We start from the raw sequence: 22,334 nt of genomic DNA on the forward strand, positions 1-22,334 counted from the left end.
TCTTATTCAAAAAATTATGTCAAAGGCTTGCAATACCAAAAAAATATTGGTAGAATTAATATGGATTAATTGTAAAATATTGATTAAATTGATTTCTTGGTTTCGTGTATGGACAGATACCTAGATTGCTAATAATGATGGCTGATAATCAATGTAATGGTTGATGTTTTACATCGATAATGCTTTGTCTATTTTTGGAGAGAAAAAAAGTGTTCACAATGTATTGCAGAAAAGATGAATAATTGTTCTTTTGAAACCAGACACAAAAAAGAGTTTTGAATTTGAAAAAGCCCCGATTATCAAATGTTCACAATAGGGGATTTCTCACGAAACCTGTCAAGAAAAGGTCTGGGTCATATATAACCTCAAATCAATAAAAGAAATATGAAATTATATTTTGCCTACATTTAGGACTATTAAGATTTTTTGGAATTGGAACTTTTTTTCCAGGGCACTTAAGCTCATTTTAACCCTGAATTCTTATTACCGTAACATTTCCAGACATTTTACTTTACTAATTAGATGATGTTCAATGATGTTTCTGATTACCTTAACACAGTCTCTTTTTGAATTACATGCTGCTTTTTTATTATTATTATTAAATCCAGCGAAAATGAAAGGCTGTGCCAAGAAAGTACCACTATGATTTATGAATACTTGACAACTTAAATAATGTTTCAGTTTACACATTGTGTTAATGAAAATATTCTAATTACCATCTTTTTTCTGTTATGAGAATTAGGGGGTGCATATAATTTTTTGTTTTTCTTTTGATTTTGGAGTACAATAGGACCAGCACATTTTCTTGACAGATTTCATGAGAATCACTCAATAACTGAAATGCTCAAATTTAGTCAGGTATATTGTGTATTCCTAATATATTTATTACATTTGATACTCTGATTTGATATGGTGACACGTTTTTGTTTAAGTGGTGAGTGTTTATGAGCGTATATTATTATTATTATTATTATTATTATTATTATTGTGAATGGGTTATTAAATATAGTGTGTTTGGTGTTATTTTCAGCGTCTCTCAGGTCAGGGTTACTGCTTCTCAGCGTCTGTGCCGCCCATGCTGGCTGCAGCTGCTATTGAAGGTTTAAATATCATGGAGGAGGATCCAGGTAACAACACACACATACACCCAAATTAATTAATCTGTTTGTTTTTTACTGCATTTTACTGGAGTGGACCTTTTGATTTTCAATAAATCAGGTAGAAAGGAGTAGAAATATGATTATTATTCCTTGTTTAATATCACATTATGGAGTGTTTCTTTCTACTGCTAACTGAATTGGCTAGACTTCAAAGAACCCCACCGATTATCAGTTTATCCAAACCATATGCAGCAATGTAGAGACATCCATATGAAACTTGGACATCATTTTTAGTGGAATTTACTAAAAGGCAGCATCCCTATTAGTGGTCGCAAAGGCAGTTAAATCGGCCAATATTCTGAATTTATAAATTGCCTGCATCATGCGATAAAATTTTCCGCTTGACCGATTAGTTTCTCAAGCCACAATTGCATCAAAAATGGCCTGCTTGCATGTGGAGGAGCCGTCTGAGACAGGTAAATGACCAATCACAGTTCATTTTGTTGTAAACATGCCATTGGTACAACAACCAGCATACAACATTGTGTCATTTAAACTGTCCTGCTTATCAGAGTTGCGACAGTCATGCCAGAACTCATGATGTTTGAAGTGCTCACGTATTTCTTTCTCTCTCTCCTAAACAGTTCCCTGCAACTTTTAACTGGCTTGTCTAATGATACAAAGCGCAATTATATTAATAAAACTTCTAACTCATGCTGTCTGCAAAACTGCGGATACCTCATTTAAACAGATGTAATTCAAGAACCTCATAAACCTTGCACAAATCAAGCATTTTCTTCCAGAGGAGCACTCCTATATCATCAGTGTGGGCTTTTCTGAAACCCCCTTGCACCCACCTGGCAACAGCCTTGTAACTGGGCCTGCTATAATTGGTCCCTACCATATACAGTGGCTAGAAAATGTATCTGAACTCATCTTCATCAAAGTCACAAGTATAGACAAACACAATGTGCTTAAGCTAACAACACACAATTATAATCTTTCATGTCTTTTTTTTTTTTTACATATCCCTTTAAACATTCACAGTGCTGTGGAAAAAGTAAGTGAACCCTTGGATTAAATAACTGGTCAATCCTACTTTGGCAGCAATAATCTCAACCAAGCGTTTCCAGTAGCTGCGGATTAGACTTGCACAACGTTCAGAAGGAATTTTGTGCCACTCTTCTTTATAGAACTGCTTCAGCTCAGCCATATTCTTTTTTTTTTTTTTTTTTTATTGAAAGGAGTAAAGCAATATACAGTGAAACCATGAAAGTTACATTTTCCCTCCTTCTGATTTTAACTATAACAACCCCCCTCACCCCCAAAACATCCCTGGGCAGCTTAAATACAACAAAATAACATAACGTCTGGTTACAAAGTCAAAATATAACCATTATGTCACTACACCTTTTCAAGGCATGTACCCATGCATACCAACCAAAACAAAAGTAATGATGATAAAAGTATCACTGTTACAGTATAAATGCATACATAAAAGAGAGAGAAGAAAAATGATAATAATAATAATTTTGCCATTCTGTGAGACAAACTACACTGAGGTCAAAACAGCAAATACAACGACACAAAAAGATGTAAAGAGAGAGATACATGGAAAATAGGTTAACTGGGTAATTCTTCCAGATTTTTAAAATATGACAAAATAGGTTCCCATTTCAAATAAAATCTGTCCACAGATCCCTTTAATGTAAATTTTATCTTTAAATAATTTTAAAAAGAACATCACATCTTCTAGCCAAACTGTTGCAGATGGAGGGGTAGGGGATTTCCAACTTAACGAGATTCTTCTACGGGCCAGTAAAGAAGTATACGCAATGATGTCCCTCTGGGTTGCAGTTAAGGTAAATATTATAGTGTCACTGGGAGATCCAAAAATAGCTATTGAGGAACAAGGCCGCAGTGTCACCCCAAGGGCCTCACTGATAGTTTTAAAAACCAATTCCCAGTAATTATTTAGAGAGGAGCAAGACCAAAATGTATGTGTCAGACTGGCTGGAGAGAAAGAGCATCTATCACAGGCTGCATCTAACCCAGGGTATATTCTCGCTAAACATTCCTTGCTCAAGTGAACCCTGTGAAGCACTTTAAATTGTATGAGCCCTAACCTAAGACAGGATGATGATGAGTGGACCCTTTTACACGCCTCCCTCCAAAAATCCTCAGACAACATTATGCCCAGCTCACCTTCCCATTTGGATTTAATTTTATCCAGATTGTACCCTTTCAAAGACATGAGCTGAGAATATAATATGGAAATCAATCCTTTATTATTAAAATTGAGAGTAAGACTATCTAAGGGCAAGGTAGGAGGAAAATCAGGGAAAGGTGGAAATTTGTTCTTAACAAAATTACGAATCTGAAGGTATCTAAAAAAATGGCTTCGTGGGAGGTCAAACAGTCTGCAGAGGTTCTCGAATGATGAGTCTGTTGTAGAGGGAGGGAATAAATTATTTTTGTAAATAGGACCCAAAACTGATGCCGATGTAAATTTAAAGTGACAGCGAAACTGATTAAAGATCTTAAGAGTAGAAAGTACTACAGGGTTGGATGTGAATCGAGAAGCTTTCAAAGGTAGGGAACAATACACTAAAGCAGGGAGAGAGGAAGCGTGACATGTTTGTGCTTCAATTAAACACCAATTTGTTTCTGGGCAATGAAGCCAAAATAATATTTTCTGAATATTTGATGCCCAGTAATAATGAGTGAAACTTGGGAGGCCTAAACCACCTGCATCACGGGTCGCCTGAAGAGTATGTTTGTTAACTCTGGGGATCTTATTTTTCCCAAATGAAAGAGGATATATATTGATTAATTGCACGGAAAAAGGATTTGGGCAAAAAAAAAAAACGGTAGGGACTGAAACAAATAAAGGAACTTGGGAAGAATTGTCATTTTCACTGAATTTATTCTTCCAGCTAAAGTAAGGGGAAGACGCCACCTTTCTAACTCAGCCTTTACTTCTTTGAACTGAGCTTTATAATTGGCTTCAAACAAAGAAGAAAAGGAGCCATGTGAATTCCAAGATATTTAAAGCCATTTGGAGAAAAACGAAAGGGTAATGATTCTTGTTGAATTTGTAATGCCAAATCATTAATGGGGAAACATTCACTTTTTTGGAAATTTAATTTGTATCCCGAAAAGGTACCAAACCGACCTAATAATGATAGAATTAAAGGACAACTAGATATGGGGTCACTAATGTAAAGCAAAAGGTCATCAACGTATAAAGACACACGATGTTCAATACCCCCCTCCTAACCCCCTGGAACGCTGTGGCTGTTTTCAAAGCTATTGAAAGAGGTTCAATCACAATGTCAAAAAGAAGTGGGGACAGTGGGCATCCCTGACGGGTCCCTCGTGTTAATGGGAAAAATTCTGATCGAGAGTAATTAGTCCGAATTGATGCCGAAGGGGAATGATATATTAATTGGATCCAAGACATAAAAATATTACCAAAACCAAACTTTTTTAAAACTGCAAACAAATATGGCCATTCAATTCGATCAAACGCCTTCTCCGCATCCAAGGAGATAACTACCTCCGGATGCGGAGAAGTGTCAGAAAGATACATTGTGTTAGCGAGTCTTTGAATATTAGAGAAAGATTGGCGACCTTTAATAAATCCTGTTTGATCGTCTGAGATTATCAAAGGGAGGACATGTTCTAAACGAAATGCCAATACTTTAGCTAAGATTTTAATGTCGGTGTTTAATAGAGATATTGGACGATTCGATTCACACCGGGTATAGTCTTTATCTTTTTTAAGAAGGAGTGTAATAGATGTTTGCGAAAAAGTTGGAGGTAGGGAGCCTGCCTCCAAAGATTCTTTCAAAACTTCAAAAAGAATTGGTGCAAGTTTCTCCTTAAAAATTTTTATAAAAATCAATAGGAGACCCATCAAGGCCTGGGGACTTACCACTCTTCATTGCCATAATGGCCTTACTAATTTCTTCAATCTCGAGGTCACGTTCTAAATCTACTGCCCTATCTGATTGCAAAGTAGGAATATCCAAATTGTTTAAGAAATGTTCCATATCCGTTGTATCTGAAGGGAATTCAGAAGTATATAATGAGGAGTAGAAGTGTTTGAAAATTGTATTAATTTCTTTTGGGTTGCTAACTAAAGTTTGATTTGAGTCTTTTATCTGAGAAATAAGTCGGGAGGCAGTTTGACGTTTCAGCTGATGAGCCAAGAGCCGACTTGATTTGTCTCCATATTCATAGTAAAGACCGCGCGTCCTCATTATTAATTGTTCTGCATGAGAAGTGGATAAAAAATTAAACTTTGTCTGCAAGTCAACTCTTTTTTTTTTAATGTAATTTAGCTGTGGGAGATTCAGAATACTGTCTGTCTAAATCTAATATGGATTGTGAGAGTGTTTGCAGTTCCTTCTTACGTTCTTTGTTAGCATACGATGTATAAGAAATTATTTGACCCCTCAAGTAAGCCTTTAAAGTCTCCCAAAGTAATGAGTAAGACACTGTATCTATTTTATTGTATTCCAGAAAATAATCTATACTAGATGAGACAAAGTTACAGAACTTATCATTGGATAGCAATAATAGATTAAATGCCCAGATTGGTCGTTCTCTGATGTTCAAAGGGAAGTGCAGGTCCAGCACCACAGGTGCATGATCGGATACAACTAAAGCTGAGTAGTCAACTTTCTTGACCATTGATATAAATAAGTTGTCTACAAAAAAAATAATCTAGTCTAGAAAAGGAATGATGGACATGGGAATAAAAGGAGAATTGTCTAGTCAACAGGTTTAAGAATCTCCAAGGATCTACACAGCCATTCTGTTGCATAAATAAAGAAAAGGCCATTGCCATATCAGAAACATTACTACAAGTGCTGGATCTATCCAGCTGAGGATCGAAAACACAATTTAAATCCCCAGCAAATAACAAATGATGTGTATCCAGCTTGGGAATTATCGATAGGAGACTATTTGCAAACAGAACATCGTCCCAATTGGGAGCGTAAACATTAACTAAAACCACTGGGACTTGAAAAAGAGACCCAGATACAATAATGTAACGACCATTAGGGTCACAGATTGTGTCAGAAGGTATAAACTGTACTCTCTTATTAATTAAAATTGCCACACCTCTTGATCTGCTATTAAATTTGGAATGAAAAATTTGACTAACCCATATCTTACAAATTCTATTGTGGTCACCGAGTCTTAAATGTGTTTCTTGTAAAAACAATATATCTGGTTTGAAAGATTTAAGATGGGAGAAAACCTTAGCTCTTTTAATAAGACCATTTAAACCCCTGACATTCCATGTCATAAGTCTCACAGGGTGACCTCAATCCTCATCACCTATATTTAACTGTATGATATATAAATTAAAAGCATGGATGGGTTTTGATCCAAAGCAAATTGTAGCCATGAATTGTAAATGACAAAAATAAGATACAAGAAACCAGAAGTAAACAATCCTGCCAACCGCCCCTCCCTCCCAACCCTCAACCAAAAACACACTATTCCTAGATCTAATTCCCCAACTGAGGATGATCGCAGATAAAACATAACGAAAAACTTCCAAAAAATGCAAACCAACAAGTTAAGTCATGTGCAATGTAAGTGCAGCCCCCTTATAAAACTAGGATCAAAACGGTGTCAAAAATTATATGCTATCCTGCCGGAAAAAGAGAGAAGAGGGAAAAAAAAAAAAAGGGGGAGAGAAAAGGAATGTACTACTTTATTACCATAAGTCCAGCGCAACCTCGGGTTGGAACATAGTTACGGTATGAGTCTTTTTAATTAAAGTCTATGAAAATCAGTAATCAGTATGGGAAAAAAAAAAATCTTTTTTTTTTTTTTCTAACTCTTCCTCACCCCTTACCCGAGGCAAAAGGAATGTCTTTGCACATTATTCTTCAATCTTCACCCCAATTAGAATGGTAGAACTCGTTGGCTTCTTCTGGCGCGCTGAACAAGTGTGTTTTCCCTTCGTGAGTAACCCGGAGCCTTGCAGGGTACAAGAGACCAAATCTGACTCCCTTTTCGTAAAGCCGAGACTTCACATCTTTGAACGCCGCTCGCTTCCTCCCCAGCTCAGCGCTGAAATCCTCGTGGAAAAACACCCGGCGTCCGCGAAAGAGCAACTCTCGCTGTTGCTTACTGAATCTGACGATGTGATGCTTGTCCTGGAAGTAGTGAAAAAGAACCAGAAACACTCTGGGTTTGGTCTGATTGCCCCTTGCATCGTTGGTTGGGATGGGTCCAACTCGATGGGCACGAGAAAGAACAAGAGGACTTGTGAAGAATAATTTCCCCAGTACTTCCTCAAAAAATTCTGTCATAAATTTAATCGGGTCTTGTCCTTCCAACTTTTCGGGGATGCCCACAACTCTCATATTAGATCTCCGTGAGCGATTTTCGAGGTCATCCAGCTTTTCCTTCAGTGATATGTTCTCTTTCAGTAGCGCATCCATTGAAGCCTCGACATTCACCAGCCTATCACTGTAGTCATTTAGGCCATCTTCAACCTCGCGAAGTCGTTCATCATGAGCTTCGTAATATGATTTAACTTGTTCCAATGTCGCGTTCACAGGTGACAGAGCACCAGCCAGTTCTGTTTTTAAAAGAGAGTGAACTACTTGCGTTATATCAGAAAGAAGCACTGACCGAAGCCTTTCGAGATCTTCAGGTAAAGCCGTTAAGCCCTCAGGGGATGGTGCCATATCGTCGGTCTTGCTCGAAGCTTCACCGTCTTTGTCGCCAGTTTTATTCCGAAGTTGCTTTCTACTTGTCATTTTTGGTCCACCGTTATTTCAAGTAATATCAGGTGCCAGATAGTCGATTGTAGTGAATAAATATCGAAAAAAAAAAAATGACTAAATGAACGAAAGAGGTCGGGGGCTACACTCACGTGTGACTGCTCACGCCATGCTTAAACCGGAAGTCCTCAGCCATATTCTAATGATCTCTGGTGTGAATGACTTTTCTTGAGGTCATTCCACAGCATCTCTTTTGGGTTAAGGTCTGGGCTCTTACTAGTCCACTCCAAAACTTACATCTTCTTTTTTTTTTTCCCAAGCCATTCTGTAGTGGATTTACTTTGATGTCTAGGGTCATTGTCCTGCTGCATCATCCAAAGAATAAATGTTTCCCTCAATGATGGCAAGCGTGCCAGGCCCCTAAGCAACAAAGCAGCCCCAAATCATGATGCTCCCTCCACCATTCTTCACCGTTGGGATGATGTTTACATTTTGGTATGCAGTGCCCTTTTTATGGCATACACAGTATTGTATGTTCTTCCCAAACATTTTAACCTTAGTTTCATCTTCACAAAACATTAGCATTGTGGAGTGTCAAGGTGGTCTTTGGCAAACTTCAGGCGCACATAAATGATTTTGTTAGAAAGCAGCGGCTTCATTCATGGTGTCCTGTCATGGTTTCCATGCCTGTTTAATGTTTTCTGTACAGTAGACTCATGAACAGACATGGTAACCAGTTCCAAAGAATCCTTCAAGTCTTTAGCTGTCACTCTATGGTCTAAGTGAGCCTCATTGAGCCCGTTGTGTCATCTTGGCTGGACGGCCACTTCGTTGGTGCCAGACGGGCTGGTTTGAGTATTTCTGTAACTTCTGATCTCCTGGGATTTTCACACACAGCAGTCTCTAGAATTTACTCCGAATTGTGGCAAAAACCAAAAACATCTAGTGAGGGGCAGCTCTGTGGATGGAAATGCCTTATTGTAGTGAGTGGTCAACAGAGAATGGCCAGACTGTTTCGAAGTCTACGGTAACTCAGATAACCGCTCTGTACAGTTGCTGTGAGAAGAATAGTGGTATGAGGGGGACTTACACAATAGTAGTCGGGTGATTTTATATAAATTGTTTTTTTTTCTCTCACAGGCATTTTCAACATTCTGAGTAACAAATGCAAAGACGTCCACAAAGCACTGCAAGGGTAAGTCTAATTTTCTTAATTTTTTCAGATGAATGAAAAGCAAATATGGCTATAGTTACTAGAACATGAAACACTTGATGTGAACTCAGTAATACCAAAAAAGGAGCAAGATCTATGAAAAGAGAAAGTTATTAGGAGTTATTTAAGGCAAAATCTAACGATGAATGCTAAATGTCTCGTGTCCAAGATTTATTAATGACCTAATACATGTTGAATTCTCAATGGTATTGCGGTGTCAGAAGTGATGATATTAATTGATAATTACTGCAGAACTCCAGGGCTGAAGCTTGTAGGAGAACCTTCTGCTCCTGCTCTTCATCTGCAGTTGGAGAACAGCACCGGATCCAGAGAAAATGACCTGAAGCTGCTTCGTACTATTGTTGAATACGTAAGATAAAGCAACAAACAATTGAGTCAATCGTCTCACCATTGTTATCATAAACTTTTTTTATCCCTGAATGGTGGGACTTAATTCTATGCATTAGAGTGTAGAATTGATTTGGATCCTGAAATGTAGGCGTTACCAAGAGGGAGCCCGATGGCTGGGGGATCTAACTGTGATCATTTGTGATAACTACAATTTTTGTGCACTTAAATGCCAATCACATTCTACTGTCCAAATAAGGGATTTTTTTTTTGTTGTTTTGTGATTTTGTGATGTTATTGCATTATGTAAGCACTCCAAATGAGCGTTTCACGGACAGCAAAATATAAGCAAGGATTTTGATATTTAACATTCACATTAGGGCAAACGATCTTGGTTGTTGTTGGTTCATACACACAGTGTTAATGGCATGCAGTGACACAGAGGAGACCCTATTTCTGTGGAGATGGTAGAATGAAGAAACATATTTTCAAATACTTTTTTTCATGTGAAATGAAGGCTGGTGTGTTTAATAACATGTGAAAGTGAAGAATTCAGGACAGAAATATATTTGTATAAAAAATACACTTTATTAAATGATGATAGGCCTATTATAATATAGTATAATTTTCAGGTTGGCTGGGTTCCAAAAACAACAGTAAAAATTAGAGATGTACCGATTGCAATTTTCTTGGCCGATTTCGATTTCCGATTTTTTTGCAAGTGTGACCTGCCGATACCGATTTTACCGATTCCGATTTTCTTTCTAAGAACTATTATTGACCACATATACAAACAAAATCTACCTTTCTTCAATGCAACATTTTATTTTCATAATAAAATAAATTATTAAACATTACAATTTCCCCCAAACTGCACTAAGTTACAGGATCTTCTTTCACTTAAACAACTCTCAAAATAAAGTGCTCTGTGACAGGAAAGAGTTAGAAATAACAATTAACTGCAAATAAGTTGCTTTATATAACAGATGTAATTTTTCAATATTTTTATAAATGGACCTTTTCTCTTTATTACTTGTCTAACAAAACAATTCCAAAGATCTGAAAAACTGAAGTGTCCAATACGCTCAACTTACGTTAGATGTACAAATATCAGTTGTAAAACTGAGCACTGCTTCGGGAACGGCTTGTAACTTCATACCGGTCAACACTCCCGTTTTTCCCTGGAGTCTCCCGTTTTGTTATTTCTCATAAACTCCTCACATAATTTGTATGGCCCAAACCACGTTATATGAATAATCACATCAATATATTTTTCCAAGGTGGTCCAGTTGCCAGATCTTGAATGAAACGCATCCTACTCACACAATCGACACATCATACAAATTACAAATCATTTGTGTCCTCAATCTGGCAACCTACAACCCATATGCGCTGTTGATATCTGCGAAGGTAGTAGACGCGGGATGTTAAATCAAGCAGCACTGGTAGATGGGAGAGGAAGACTCAGCTGGTGAATAAAACAAAATATTCATGTAAATTTAACAACAGCTGGATGGAAGAATTGAATTTCATATCCCGAAGCCATACCGACAATGCTCACGCCTTTTGCAATGTGTGTCGTGATTTTAATATCGGACACGGTGGGAAAAATTACGTTACTTAGCACATTAAATCAACAACGGCACAATTTGTATAGTATTTAGCCTGCCTCTGCCATCCAGCACCCCACTTCCCCTCTCCCGGATTTGTGTACCCAAATGTTGACAGATAACAGGCTGCGTGTGTTACATGACACGAGATTAAACAACTCGGGCAACGCGACGTCGCAAAGTACCTCATACTCGTTATGGAGGAAATTTATCAGATTTCTGATCCCCCTGTCCTCAACTATGGAGAACAGCTGGTCATCCAGGGCCATGAATTCCATCATTTTCCTTGTAATTGCTTTGGTGTTTTCGTTGCTCATACCAAGGAACGATAGGAGAAGCTGCTGACTTGTGGCTGGCTCTGAGCTCTGGCTAGCTTTAGCCGCTTTCACTTTTTAGCTTCTTTTTTAAAATGGGCATTTTCAGCTGGGTGATGGTGTTATAAATGTCTAATTAGGTTTGTTGATCCGAAAGTTATTGTTGTGGTTCCCCCACGGTTTACTTTGGCCTTACAATTATTACAATTATTATTTCGAACTTTGTTTTCTTCACTCACAGTGAAGATCTTCCATACCAATGACATGTTTACGTGCGGCTGTGTTGTTATTGCCTGCGCCGCTGGCAACAAAACGGACCGGCTTGGAATCGGACAGACGTGAGGCTGACCGGCCGGTCACCGATCCGGGCCAAGCATGCGGAAAATCGGCTAATTCCAGTCCCTGGCCGGTCGATCGGTGCATCTCTAGTAAAAATGTAATGCTGACCAAGATTAAATTTGACAAAGTATTTGGAAATATTTTAATAATGACATTTATTTAATTATCAAGTCATTCTAAGCCTGTGAAATGTTTTGAAAAGCCTTTAAAGGAAATCATATATCCCTATTTTTGTATTTGATTCCAAGTTAAATATGAATAAATGATATGGATGTGTATTTATCACACAGACCTGAAAAGCATTTAAATTTGTATGACAATCATCATAATTGTGAAAATCCCTAAAACAGACAGTTAAACCGTTAATTAGGGGTGTCATAAAATGTCGATATATCAATTATTGATCGGCACGTTATTTTATGAATATATTTTTGAGGCATCAATATATTAAAATTAGCCGACAGTTCAACTAGAAGCCTAAATTGCGTGCTTTCTAATTCACTCAGTTGGTCTGGCGTAATAGTGTTGGGAGACCACAAGAGGGTGATATAACATTTACTAAAGCCCGTCGTGGTCACAATCACGCATACAAATGAGCTGATCGCCACAGCAGATGGCAGTCCAAAGTTGAAAAGTTTTTGAACAACTTCAAGAATGAACAAAGTGACATTGATAAGTTTGCAGGTTAGTGTATGAAACTGGTGTAACTGTGCAAACTGAACGGTTAGAAATGGCGACGTTTATTATGCATTTTCTCTATATGTTGTCTTGAATAGGTCTTTCATTCAAGCTGTCAAACCATGAAATGACATACTTGTAACTGAAATACAGTATATTGTGTAGGCTATATGAAAGATACATATACACAATATATCATCCAGTGATGGAGTAAATACTCTTTGTCCTTTGATAATTATTTGGGTCGAATTTAATGGAAAACTGTATGGCTTGTGCTCTGTGGCATTGCAGAATTTTGACCCTGAGCATTGGTGGTGTGTACTTAACCTTCGTAGAAAATAATTGTTTAGAATTTTAGAACATGTCATGTCATCCTCCAGACATGTCCGGTGTCCCTTAATTTACTCTGCCGCTCACACTTTACAAAAGCTGTGTTGAGAGAATTTTTTTAAAAGATAAAGACTATTGTGCAAAAGCAGCCCAATTTATATCTAAAAGAAATCATCAGGAAAATCTTCAGATTGTCAAAACCAACAATTAATTGCAATTATTTGTATGACAATTTATCGTTGGTAAAATTTAATGATCGTGACAACCTTAATGACAGCAAATGAAATGCACACAAAATTGCTGAGATGAAATGATTGTTAAATAATGTACATTTGACATAATATTTACACTTAACAATAAAAAATATAAACACAAATTGCATATTATTCATTGACAAGACTGTTGGTAGGTTTTGAAACTGACACAATGGGGGAGGTAACGCTATTTGACCAATTGTACAAGGTTATTGGCTGATGTCGATTGCCTTAAAATGACCAAATATTGGTCTGGCAGTTATATTGTCAATCTATCCCTAGTTCTTAGGCACAACATGAAGCGGAACTTGATGAAATGGCAATATGATCAAATAAATACACCAATGATCAATAAATACATTTATTTGTAATCATAATAAACAATTCTTCTGCCAAGTAATCTAATTCATTAGCCATACTGTAGGCTTTTAATTTGCAACTTTTTCTTATTAACTGCATTGATACATAATGTGCGGCCAAAGTTGTGCGTGTACAGCATTTTAAAATGGCTTTAAACGCAGCTGATCCAATCAGACTTAAGTCAGAACTATTTGTTTTATATTATTATTATACTAGTACAGGTAACAGAGTACATTTGTCTTGTATTTTAGTGTTTGGACAGACAGATTGCTTTCACTCTGGCTCGATACCTGGACAAAGAAGAGCGCTTTCTTCCACCACCAAGGTGAGTATCTGAATTATCAATATCACCCTGTTCTACAGTTTATACAAAGTTTTATCTACAGATCTCTAGAACAAACATATCTACAGGAAGTGTTTCTTTGACCTGCAATTAAAATTCTCAATTTGTTGAATGAATATCTGTTTTGTCTGCAGCATTAGAGTAGTTGTCACTGTGGAGCAAACACAGGAGGACATCAAGAAAGCAGCACAGTGCATTCGAGAGGCAGCTTTAAACATCCTGAAATAGTGACCAACATATCAACACATCTGTCACACACCATGAAGATTTAAATATATTCCATGAGATTACTGTACCAGAGATGTGAAACAAACAAGTGTGAGAGAGAGCCTTCCTGTCTGACAATTACATGACCTTTGACCCTAAAAACCTCACCTGTTGATAACTTTGTTTTATATTATCAAGATTGAACATGTTTGTATTATACTTATTTCAGACATAGTGTACAGATAATGTTGATTTATTTTAGTCTTCATTTTACATCGGAATAAATGCAAAGTTGGTTCTTCAATGTTTGCAGTTGGTGTGCACCACCAAACCTAGGTATACTGTATACTATTCAATGCCTTGAATAATGATGGGAGATCATAACTAATCTACAATAAATGAAGACAAGAACAATAATAATTGTATATGTAAAGTAACTTTTCGATGTAGTTTATTTACAGATTTTTCTTTGTTACCTTTTCACCAAAGAGTTTCTTCACCATATGAAAGTCAATTTAAAAATGTTTATGCACGGCACATGAATTCTCTCTCTCTCTCTCTCTCTCTCTCTCTCTCTCTCTCTCTCGCAATGACTTGTGAGGGATCTTTTATTTTAAATTATGCAATGAATTATTCGTATTTTATCCTCTTGGTTTTTTTTTTGTTTTTTTTTATCAGATTTAAAAAAAATAAATAAATTAAACCTCGATATGAAATCGTTATGTTCCACTATGTTAAATTGGTTTCTGTCTGTTTGGCTATAGATGGATAATTTTTCAATAAGGGGCACTTGACTACTTTCTTGAAAAATCTCCATTGAAACATTTATATGTCCTGCAATAAAGATCTGATCATGGACTTGTTCAACTTTCAAGTAGATTTTGGTATAATGTGTGATGGTAATGTCTATTATCACTTTTTAGAGAAATGTTTGGATATGCCTTGGACTTGCTAACACATCAGATTTCGAAGCAGTCAGTTTACTTTTAATTTATAAAGATAAAAAGAAATTGATTGTTTCTGAATTACAATTCTCAAAATAACTGGTTTAATAATGACACTAAATAAAACTACTCTCGGATCATGCTGTAAACATTTTTTAATTAATTACGTTTCTGATTTTCACCTGACAGAGATGTGTTCCCCTATAAATTCACTTTTCCATAGTAATACTTAATAGTTCCCTAAAATGCTTGTTGTAATGTGAATGACAGCAGTACTGAGGACAGTCACTCTTTGTTACAAAGGAATTATGCACTCAAATACCTACTTAAAAGTGCACTCAGTAATTTATTCCTCATTAAAAAAGTTTTACTACTAAAGTAATTTTGATACATCTTAAATCATGAGCACTCACATGTGATGAAGACTCCAGTCATAATTATTACAGATCATAATTTGTATGCACTCTGTTTGACTGAAACCTGGCTTAAACCATATTAATTTATTAGTTTAAATGAATATACCTCCCAGGTTATTGTTATAAACATGAGCCTTGTCTATGGGGGACGTTTTGCTACAATTTACTGCAATTTTTTGGTGTTACTCAGAGTACAGGATATAAGTTGAAGTCTTTTGAACTAATAATGTTTAATGTGACACCATCAGATAAAAATTAAACATCTCTATCGTCTTTTGTCCTTGCTACAGTATATAGATCACTTGGCCGTATTCTGAGTTCCTAGGTGAATTTGCACATTTTCTATCAGGTCTAGTTGTTACTGTGGATAGAGCTTTAATTGTTGGTGAACATCAATATTCACATAGATAATGAAAATTACACATTGGGATTCGCATTTATCGATATTCTCAACTCTTGGAGTTGGACAAAATGTGACAGGACCAACTCATCACCATAATCATTCGCTAAATTGAATTATGTCATGTGGAGTTGAACTTGAATCTCAGATCATTACCTAAACTCTTGTATGCTACAATCAGCTAATGTTACTCAATCTACACCAAGCTATCGTTCAGGTAGAACTATTCTTTCAACCACTAAAGATAGCGTCACTAATAATCTTCCAGATTTATCTCATATACTCAGTAAGCCAAAAAGTCTAGAAGAACTTGATGCACATAACATACATATAAATACAGTCTTCTCTAGCACTCTTAGAAAATTAAAGAAAAAAGCCTCACACCATGGTACAATGATAACATTCATGCTCTAAATAGAACAGTTTGGAAAATGGAGTGCATGTGGAAGAATACAAAATTAGAGATATTTTGCTGTGAATGGAAGGATTGTGTCTGTAGCTACAGACAGGCACTAAAAGCTGCCAGGTCAGCATATTTGAGCAAACTCATAGAAAATAATCACACAAATCCTAGGTGTTAATTCATTACTGTGGCTAAATTGGTTATGAATAAAGCCTTGACTGAACCAGATATTCCACTGCAGCACAATAGTAATGACTTCATGAATTTTTTTACAGATAGAATTGAAATCATCAGAAATACAATTGGAATTATGCAATCATCTATCACAGTACCTCAGAAAACATTGCCTTATCATTTTTTTCATGAGCAAACCTTCGCTGTCATAGGTCATGAAGAGCAAACAAAACTTAGCGAAACATCAAAAGCCACAATATGTATATTAGATCCTATACCAACTAAGCTCTTAAAAGAGGTATTTCCTGTCATTTCAGAACCTCTTTCTCACTACCATTAGGACATGTCCAAAGATAAATGGCAGTTATCAAACCAATTATTAAGAAGCTACAGCTTGATCCTGGAGAATTGGCTAATTATAGACCTATTTCAAATCTCCCTTTTATGTCAAAAATACTAGAAAAGGTAGTATCCTCCCAACTATGTTTATTTCTACAGAGAAATAGTATATATGAACAATTTTAGTCAGGATTTAGGCCCCATTATTATTGGGTTTAGGTACAGAGACTGCATTTATCAAAATTACAAATGACTTGCTCTTATCATCTGATCGTGGCTGCATTTCTGTTCTAGTGCTTTTAGATCCTAGTGTTGCATCGACACCATAGATCACAACATTCTCTTGAACAGGCTTGAGAATTATGTTGGCATTTGTGGACTTGCATTAGCATGGTTTAGGTCCTATTTAGCAGACCACTTTGTCTGTGTAAACAAGGAATTGTCAAATTAAACAAAAGTTAATGATGGAGTGTCACAGGGATCAGTTTTAGGGCCTCTGCTTTTCTCCTTATATATGCTTCCCCTGGGAGATATTATCTGGAATCGTGGAATAAGTTTCTACTGTTATGCCAACAATACCCAACATTATATTTCTTCGAAACCCGACAAAATTTCACAATTCTTAAAATTAGCAGAATGAATCAATGAAATCAAAGATTGGATGGCCGGTTATTTCCTTCTACTCAATTCTGACAAAACAGAGGTGCTAATTATTGGACGATAAACCTCTAAAAATAATCAGCTAAAATATAATTTGACTCTCACTGGGTGTACTGTTACATCATCTTCTACAGTGAAGAACTTAGGTCTTATATTTGAAACCAGTCTCCTTTGAAAATAACATTTCCAATGTTTGTAGAACAGAATTATTCCACCTCAGAAATATTGCTAAATTACGACACATGCTCTCTGTTGCTGATTCCGAAAAACTGGTTAATGCGTTCATGACCTCAAGACAAGATTATATAATGCATTACTGGGAGGATGTCCAGCAAGATCAATAAATAAACTTCAATTGGTTGAAAAGAAGCCAGAGTGCTAACTAGAACCAAGAAATATTATCATATAAGCCCAATTTTATCATCATTACATTGGCTACCTGTTAAATTTTGTGTTATTTAAAATATTTGTTAACTACTTACAAAGCTTTGAATGGTCTAGCTTCAGAGTACTTAAGTGACCTTCTACCACGCTATATTCCTTCATGTTCATTACAATCGCAAAATTCTGGCCTGTTAATAGTTCCTAGAATATCAGAATCCATGAAAGGAAGTAGATCTTTTTCCTATTTGGCTCCTAAACTAAGGAATAGTCTCCCTAACACTGTTCGGGACGCAGACACACTCTCTCAGTTTAAGTCAAGACCAACGACTTATCTCTTTAGCTAGGCATACACCTATTTCATCCATCAACTCATAATTAGGCTGCTTTATTTAGGTATGCTGGTATCTATAACTCTACAAAAAATGTAATGGCATCTATGCTAATATTATTAGTTAATACCCACAGTGAGCCTGGTTTCTCCCAAGGTTATTTTTCTGCATTTACCAACATCGTATTGAGTTTTGAATTACAATTATTATTTAATTATTTATTTTTATACACAATTTACAATCATATTAAATCAAACTACACAATGATGACTCTAAGACTTTATATATATTACAGTTTAATTTTATGTTAATGCATAATTTTGTGTAAAGCTGCTTTGAAACGATGTGTGTTGTGAAAAGCGATATACAAATAAATGACTTGACTTACTCAGTTACACCCTGCTACTGTACACTTTCCCTCATAGATTACATAAATCATGGCTGACTGTGAATAGTGAATTTCTGCAATGGCATTGGTTAACTGAAAACTATCGTGTTTGATTAATGCTGCATCCAGGCCACCAAGTGTCAGTGTAAGTCCGTTCAAAAAATTACTGAGTGCACCTTTAAAATTATTTATGGGGTGGGGAAATGGCACACTACCGCACTACATAGACAAACATGGCAGAAGTAGTAAGAGTATGCCATTTCGAACTCAACACAACACATTTCGTCTGCAGAATCATCCTTAGAGAAGAAAAGTTCCCCTAGTTGAAGAATCACAATATACTGAGGCAAATATAGTATTCTATGTTATTTAGATTTTTTTTGCCAGTAGGTGTCGTGCCTTTCTTCTTCTTCTTCTTTTTTTATGTTTCTCAAACTTCCAGACACAGACCAGCTCTCCAAATTACTGCCAGAGATCTCCTATTATGTAATATCCTCCACGTTTTTAACATGGGCGAGAGCGTTAACTAGTGGTGTTACGACAGTAAGTCACCGTTTGCGAATACCATACAAACGAATGGAGAGAGCCGTAAAATTACACCTATTTGTCGCAAAATTGTCCGCGTCTTCTCTAATAAAACAGCAATTTTATCATAGTAATAGTGCAAAACATTTTTAAGATTAGTGGGCAAGCGGTCAATTCATTGAATTATGTGGTGTTTCTTCAAAAAAGCAGTTTATTCAGCGTATTGAGGCGCCTCCTCCATAGACATCCATTATAAAACGGCCTCTTGTCTCCTCGCAAGTGTACCTCCCGTAGAATGTCTATGGGACTGCCGCGTTATGGTATTTTATGCTTATCTTGTAGGATCTCCTGTGTAGAGGGGTTATGGTACGACTCCTACTATGGCTAAAAGTTTAGCTCATTAATATTAATCAGGTCATGATGACGTTGCTTGGTAACCTTCCTGGAGCGTCCTGTTACGTGTCTTAATTACCATCCCAAAGACTAGCTTGCAAATCCTGTATGCCTACTGGGTGAGTGCTTTATTGCGTAATTCATATTCATGAGCATTCACCTTCACTGTTGTAGGATTCGTACATTCGCTTCCCTCCCTTGGGAAGAGGGATCCATCCTACGTTATGAGGAGCTGCATTTTCTCGCTCACTTCTCTATTGGAGATTTTTGGGACGCTTTAGAAGTAGTGGCGTCGACAAGCTTCTATCGATTGCGCGGGATGAAACGCGTTATTATTTTGCCAATGAGCCATCAAAAACAGACGTTTCATTCACTGCACACTTGAGACTTTCGAGAGAAAAAAATAACGCGTGTTCTTCGCACGCACAGACTCTGTTATCACTTGTGGAGCGGTTTGGAAGTTGTAACACTCTGACTCCAGTGTTCAGTATCAGTATCAGCTGTATGGGAGGAATGTTCACAGTGAGGATGTATCTAGTCAGGATTACGTCTAATGCACTGGTGCATTTCACTAAAACTCGTTTCTTAATGATGTCCATCTTCCTCGCGACCTTTACATATGCAGGTAAGGAGTTTCGTATTTTTATTTTACTTTCTTCCCTATCATAGCTTTTCCTTAAGCGTGTAACTGTGTGTGGTTTCTATTTGTTATAATCGGAAATTACATTTCATTTCAAGCAATCATTGCTGCTCGCTGGTGCGTTTAATACAACAACTTGTTAAATTCGGTTTGATGCAAATAAATAATGGGAGAAAAGTAGGAAGTGTTGAAGGTATTTTCTGTTCCATGTGGTTCTTGCAAACATTCCGTTTCTTCAACCGTCCAACCAAATAGGGATTTTCTTTCTTATTTGCACGTGTATATTTTGAATTTAACTTAGCATTTTTTGAGGTATGGTAATCGAATAGATTCCTAGTAGATACATTTACATGTTTACTTTATTTCAGTTTAAATATCCGTATTGACTTTAAACTAATGCTAGTTTTAATATTAGCAACCCTAATCTCACCCTTTAGGACTTTTAGGTTCACATTGTTAATTAATTATTGAATACACTGTAACAGATGCAGATCCAGTGCATTTCATTTAGATCTTGGCACCATCTCTGTAAATGCTTTTTTGATTCACCTTAATGTGCTGTGGAAATTGTTGCTGTTGCTAGTGTACTCTTAATTCAGTTCCCTGCACAACTGATCAAGTCAAACCAAAGCCATCAGCGTTGTTTGTTGAAATTGGCTGGGTCTGTTAATCAGATGCATTTGAGAGTGATTTCTTGTTAACTCATTTTCTTCCCTGCTGGGGATGGGAGGGGGATGTTGACAGATGTTGAAATTTCCTGTTTTGAATTTGCGCTCTTTTGGCCATTAGTCGTGAGGTTTAAAGGGGGATGGGACCTGCATGGTGTCTTCTACTTCTAACTTCATCACCCTGGCCTGTACTGAAGCTTTTGTTGGCCTGTTGCTGTGGAAGAGTTTACATCATTGATTAGGTGTCCATGCATGAACGGCACAATCTTGTTAAATAGCCAAGCTACTACAGCCAAAACATTTTTTTTTAAATAGATTTTGGGACAGATTGCAAGTGTTTGAGATACATTTCTTCAATTGAAAAAAAAATTGTGCTTGCTGTGTAGATAGCTTCAATTATTATAATGGGTACATACTACGCCTAATTCCCTAGACCTCCATCTTTATTGTTTGATGGTAGTGACAAGGCGCAATGGGTTGCAGTTGTTTAAAGTGTTTTTGGATCGTTCCGCTGATGAAACCAAGAAATTATAGTAGACAACATGAGTTTTTGATAGCTTTATACGGTGCATGTCATTGAAGAGACTGTAGATATCCCTCACAGCCTCGTTTTCATTTACGTTAAAAATCAAAGATGGCGTCACTGGGAATAATGGTGTGGTCACATCATGTCTGAATTACGATAATTACGAGATTCTGACTTGTAAAAAGCTTTCACGTCTTCATAGAGCTCGTAATTACAAGTTGTAAACTCTGAATTCTATGAAAGCTTCGACTTGACAGTCGTGACGTCATGTAAAAAAGACTAATGTGACAATGGTATATTTCTGTTTGATATGCCATTTTATTTCATTTTATCGTTACCTGGATCTTTGTTCTTACACATTTTGTAATGACATGTAGAGGTGAATTAATGCAGTGATAAATATTTTGCTGTTATCAACAACAACAGCCATTTTGGCCTTATGAGTGTTGTCATAAAAACAGATAACTTCCAAGTTCCCAGGATGTGAATGGCTCAGAGTAGAACCTCAGAAGTTGCCAACTTGTAATTACAGTAATTCCGAAACTATGTGAATGCAGGACAGGGTCAGTTGTTTGTAAGTGTACGCATGTCAGACGGACGCCTGGCTGTTGCATCCTAGTTTTTTCAACACTTAGTGTCATGAGTATCACATCCAGTGATGATACGCCTCCAATGATACTACTCTATCGTTCACACAAAATTAATTCTTGCATCCATCTGCACCGTGTTTAAATTGTTGTTCATATAAACAGATCCTTGATGGACATCTTTGACCGTTTCGGCACGGCTCACTGTTTTTGTGTCCACATCTCATGCAACGACTACCGTGTCTTTGAGACGCTGTGTCAATTTAAATACACTTAGACTTTAAATACACATCTCGAGACATCTACTTTCTGTGTTTGGATGCAATGATGTGTGAACGGCCTCTTACGTAGTTTTATGGGTTTAAGTTTGTCACATCACAAGCAGTGTAGATGTGTTTGTGGCTGACAGCAGGAGGCTCCCCTCTTTTGCTTCACATGGTCAACCATCAAAAAGGTGTTGGAGATGTTCAACAACACCATTGACATGCTAATTGATTCACTTGCTAATAACAGTCTCTTAAGCCAAAGACAATTGAATCAGCTTCAAACAATGGAGAACATTGACTGAAAAGTGGCCTTCTGTTTTTCAATGGTGAAGTCTTTATTTTCAGCACCTTCACCTTAAGGCCTCCCAGTGTTTGAAATGAGCTCTGGGTCGGTTGTTTCGAACCCCCCATTAGGCCAAAAAATTGGACTTAGAGGGGGGT

At 36.8% G+C, this 22,334-nt stretch overlaps 2 protein-coding genes across 2 annotated transcripts in view; both read left to right on the top strand.

Moving 5' to 3' along the window:
* Positions 1-14,567, top strand: part of sptlc1 (serine palmitoyltransferase, long chain base subunit 1) — a 28,930-nt gene extending 14,363 nt beyond the window's left edge. The window contains exons 11-15 of the mRNA XM_052117726.1: positions 1,031-1,127; positions 8,996-9,050; positions 9,321-9,438; positions 13,553-13,626; positions 13,779-14,567. Of these exons, the coding sequence (XP_051973686.1) occupies positions 1,031-1,127; positions 8,996-9,050; positions 9,321-9,438; positions 13,553-13,626; positions 13,779-13,872 (438 nt within the window). The 3' untranslated portion in view covers positions 13,873-14,567. The remainder of the gene's footprint in view (positions 1-1,030; positions 1,128-8,995; positions 9,051-9,320; positions 9,439-13,552; positions 13,627-13,778) is intronic.
* A 4,828-nt stretch (positions 14,568-19,395) lies between these two features.
* Positions 19,396-22,334, top strand: part of ror2 (receptor tyrosine kinase-like orphan receptor 2) — a 166,107-nt gene continuing 163,168 nt past the window's right edge. Inside the window, exon 1 of the mRNA XM_052117725.1 lies at positions 19,396-19,831. Coding sequence (XP_051973685.1) covers positions 19,711-19,831 — 121 coding nt within the window. The 5' untranslated portion in view covers positions 19,396-19,710. The remainder of the gene's footprint in view (positions 19,832-22,334) is intronic.

The sequence above is a fragment of the Xyrauchen texanus genome, chromosome 44 (genome assembly GCF_025860055.1).
Source record: "Xyrauchen texanus isolate HMW12.3.18 chromosome 44, RBS_HiC_50CHRs, whole genome shotgun sequence".
Classification (NCBI taxonomy): Eukaryota; Metazoa; Chordata; class Actinopteri; order Cypriniformes; family Catostomidae; genus Xyrauchen; species Xyrauchen texanus.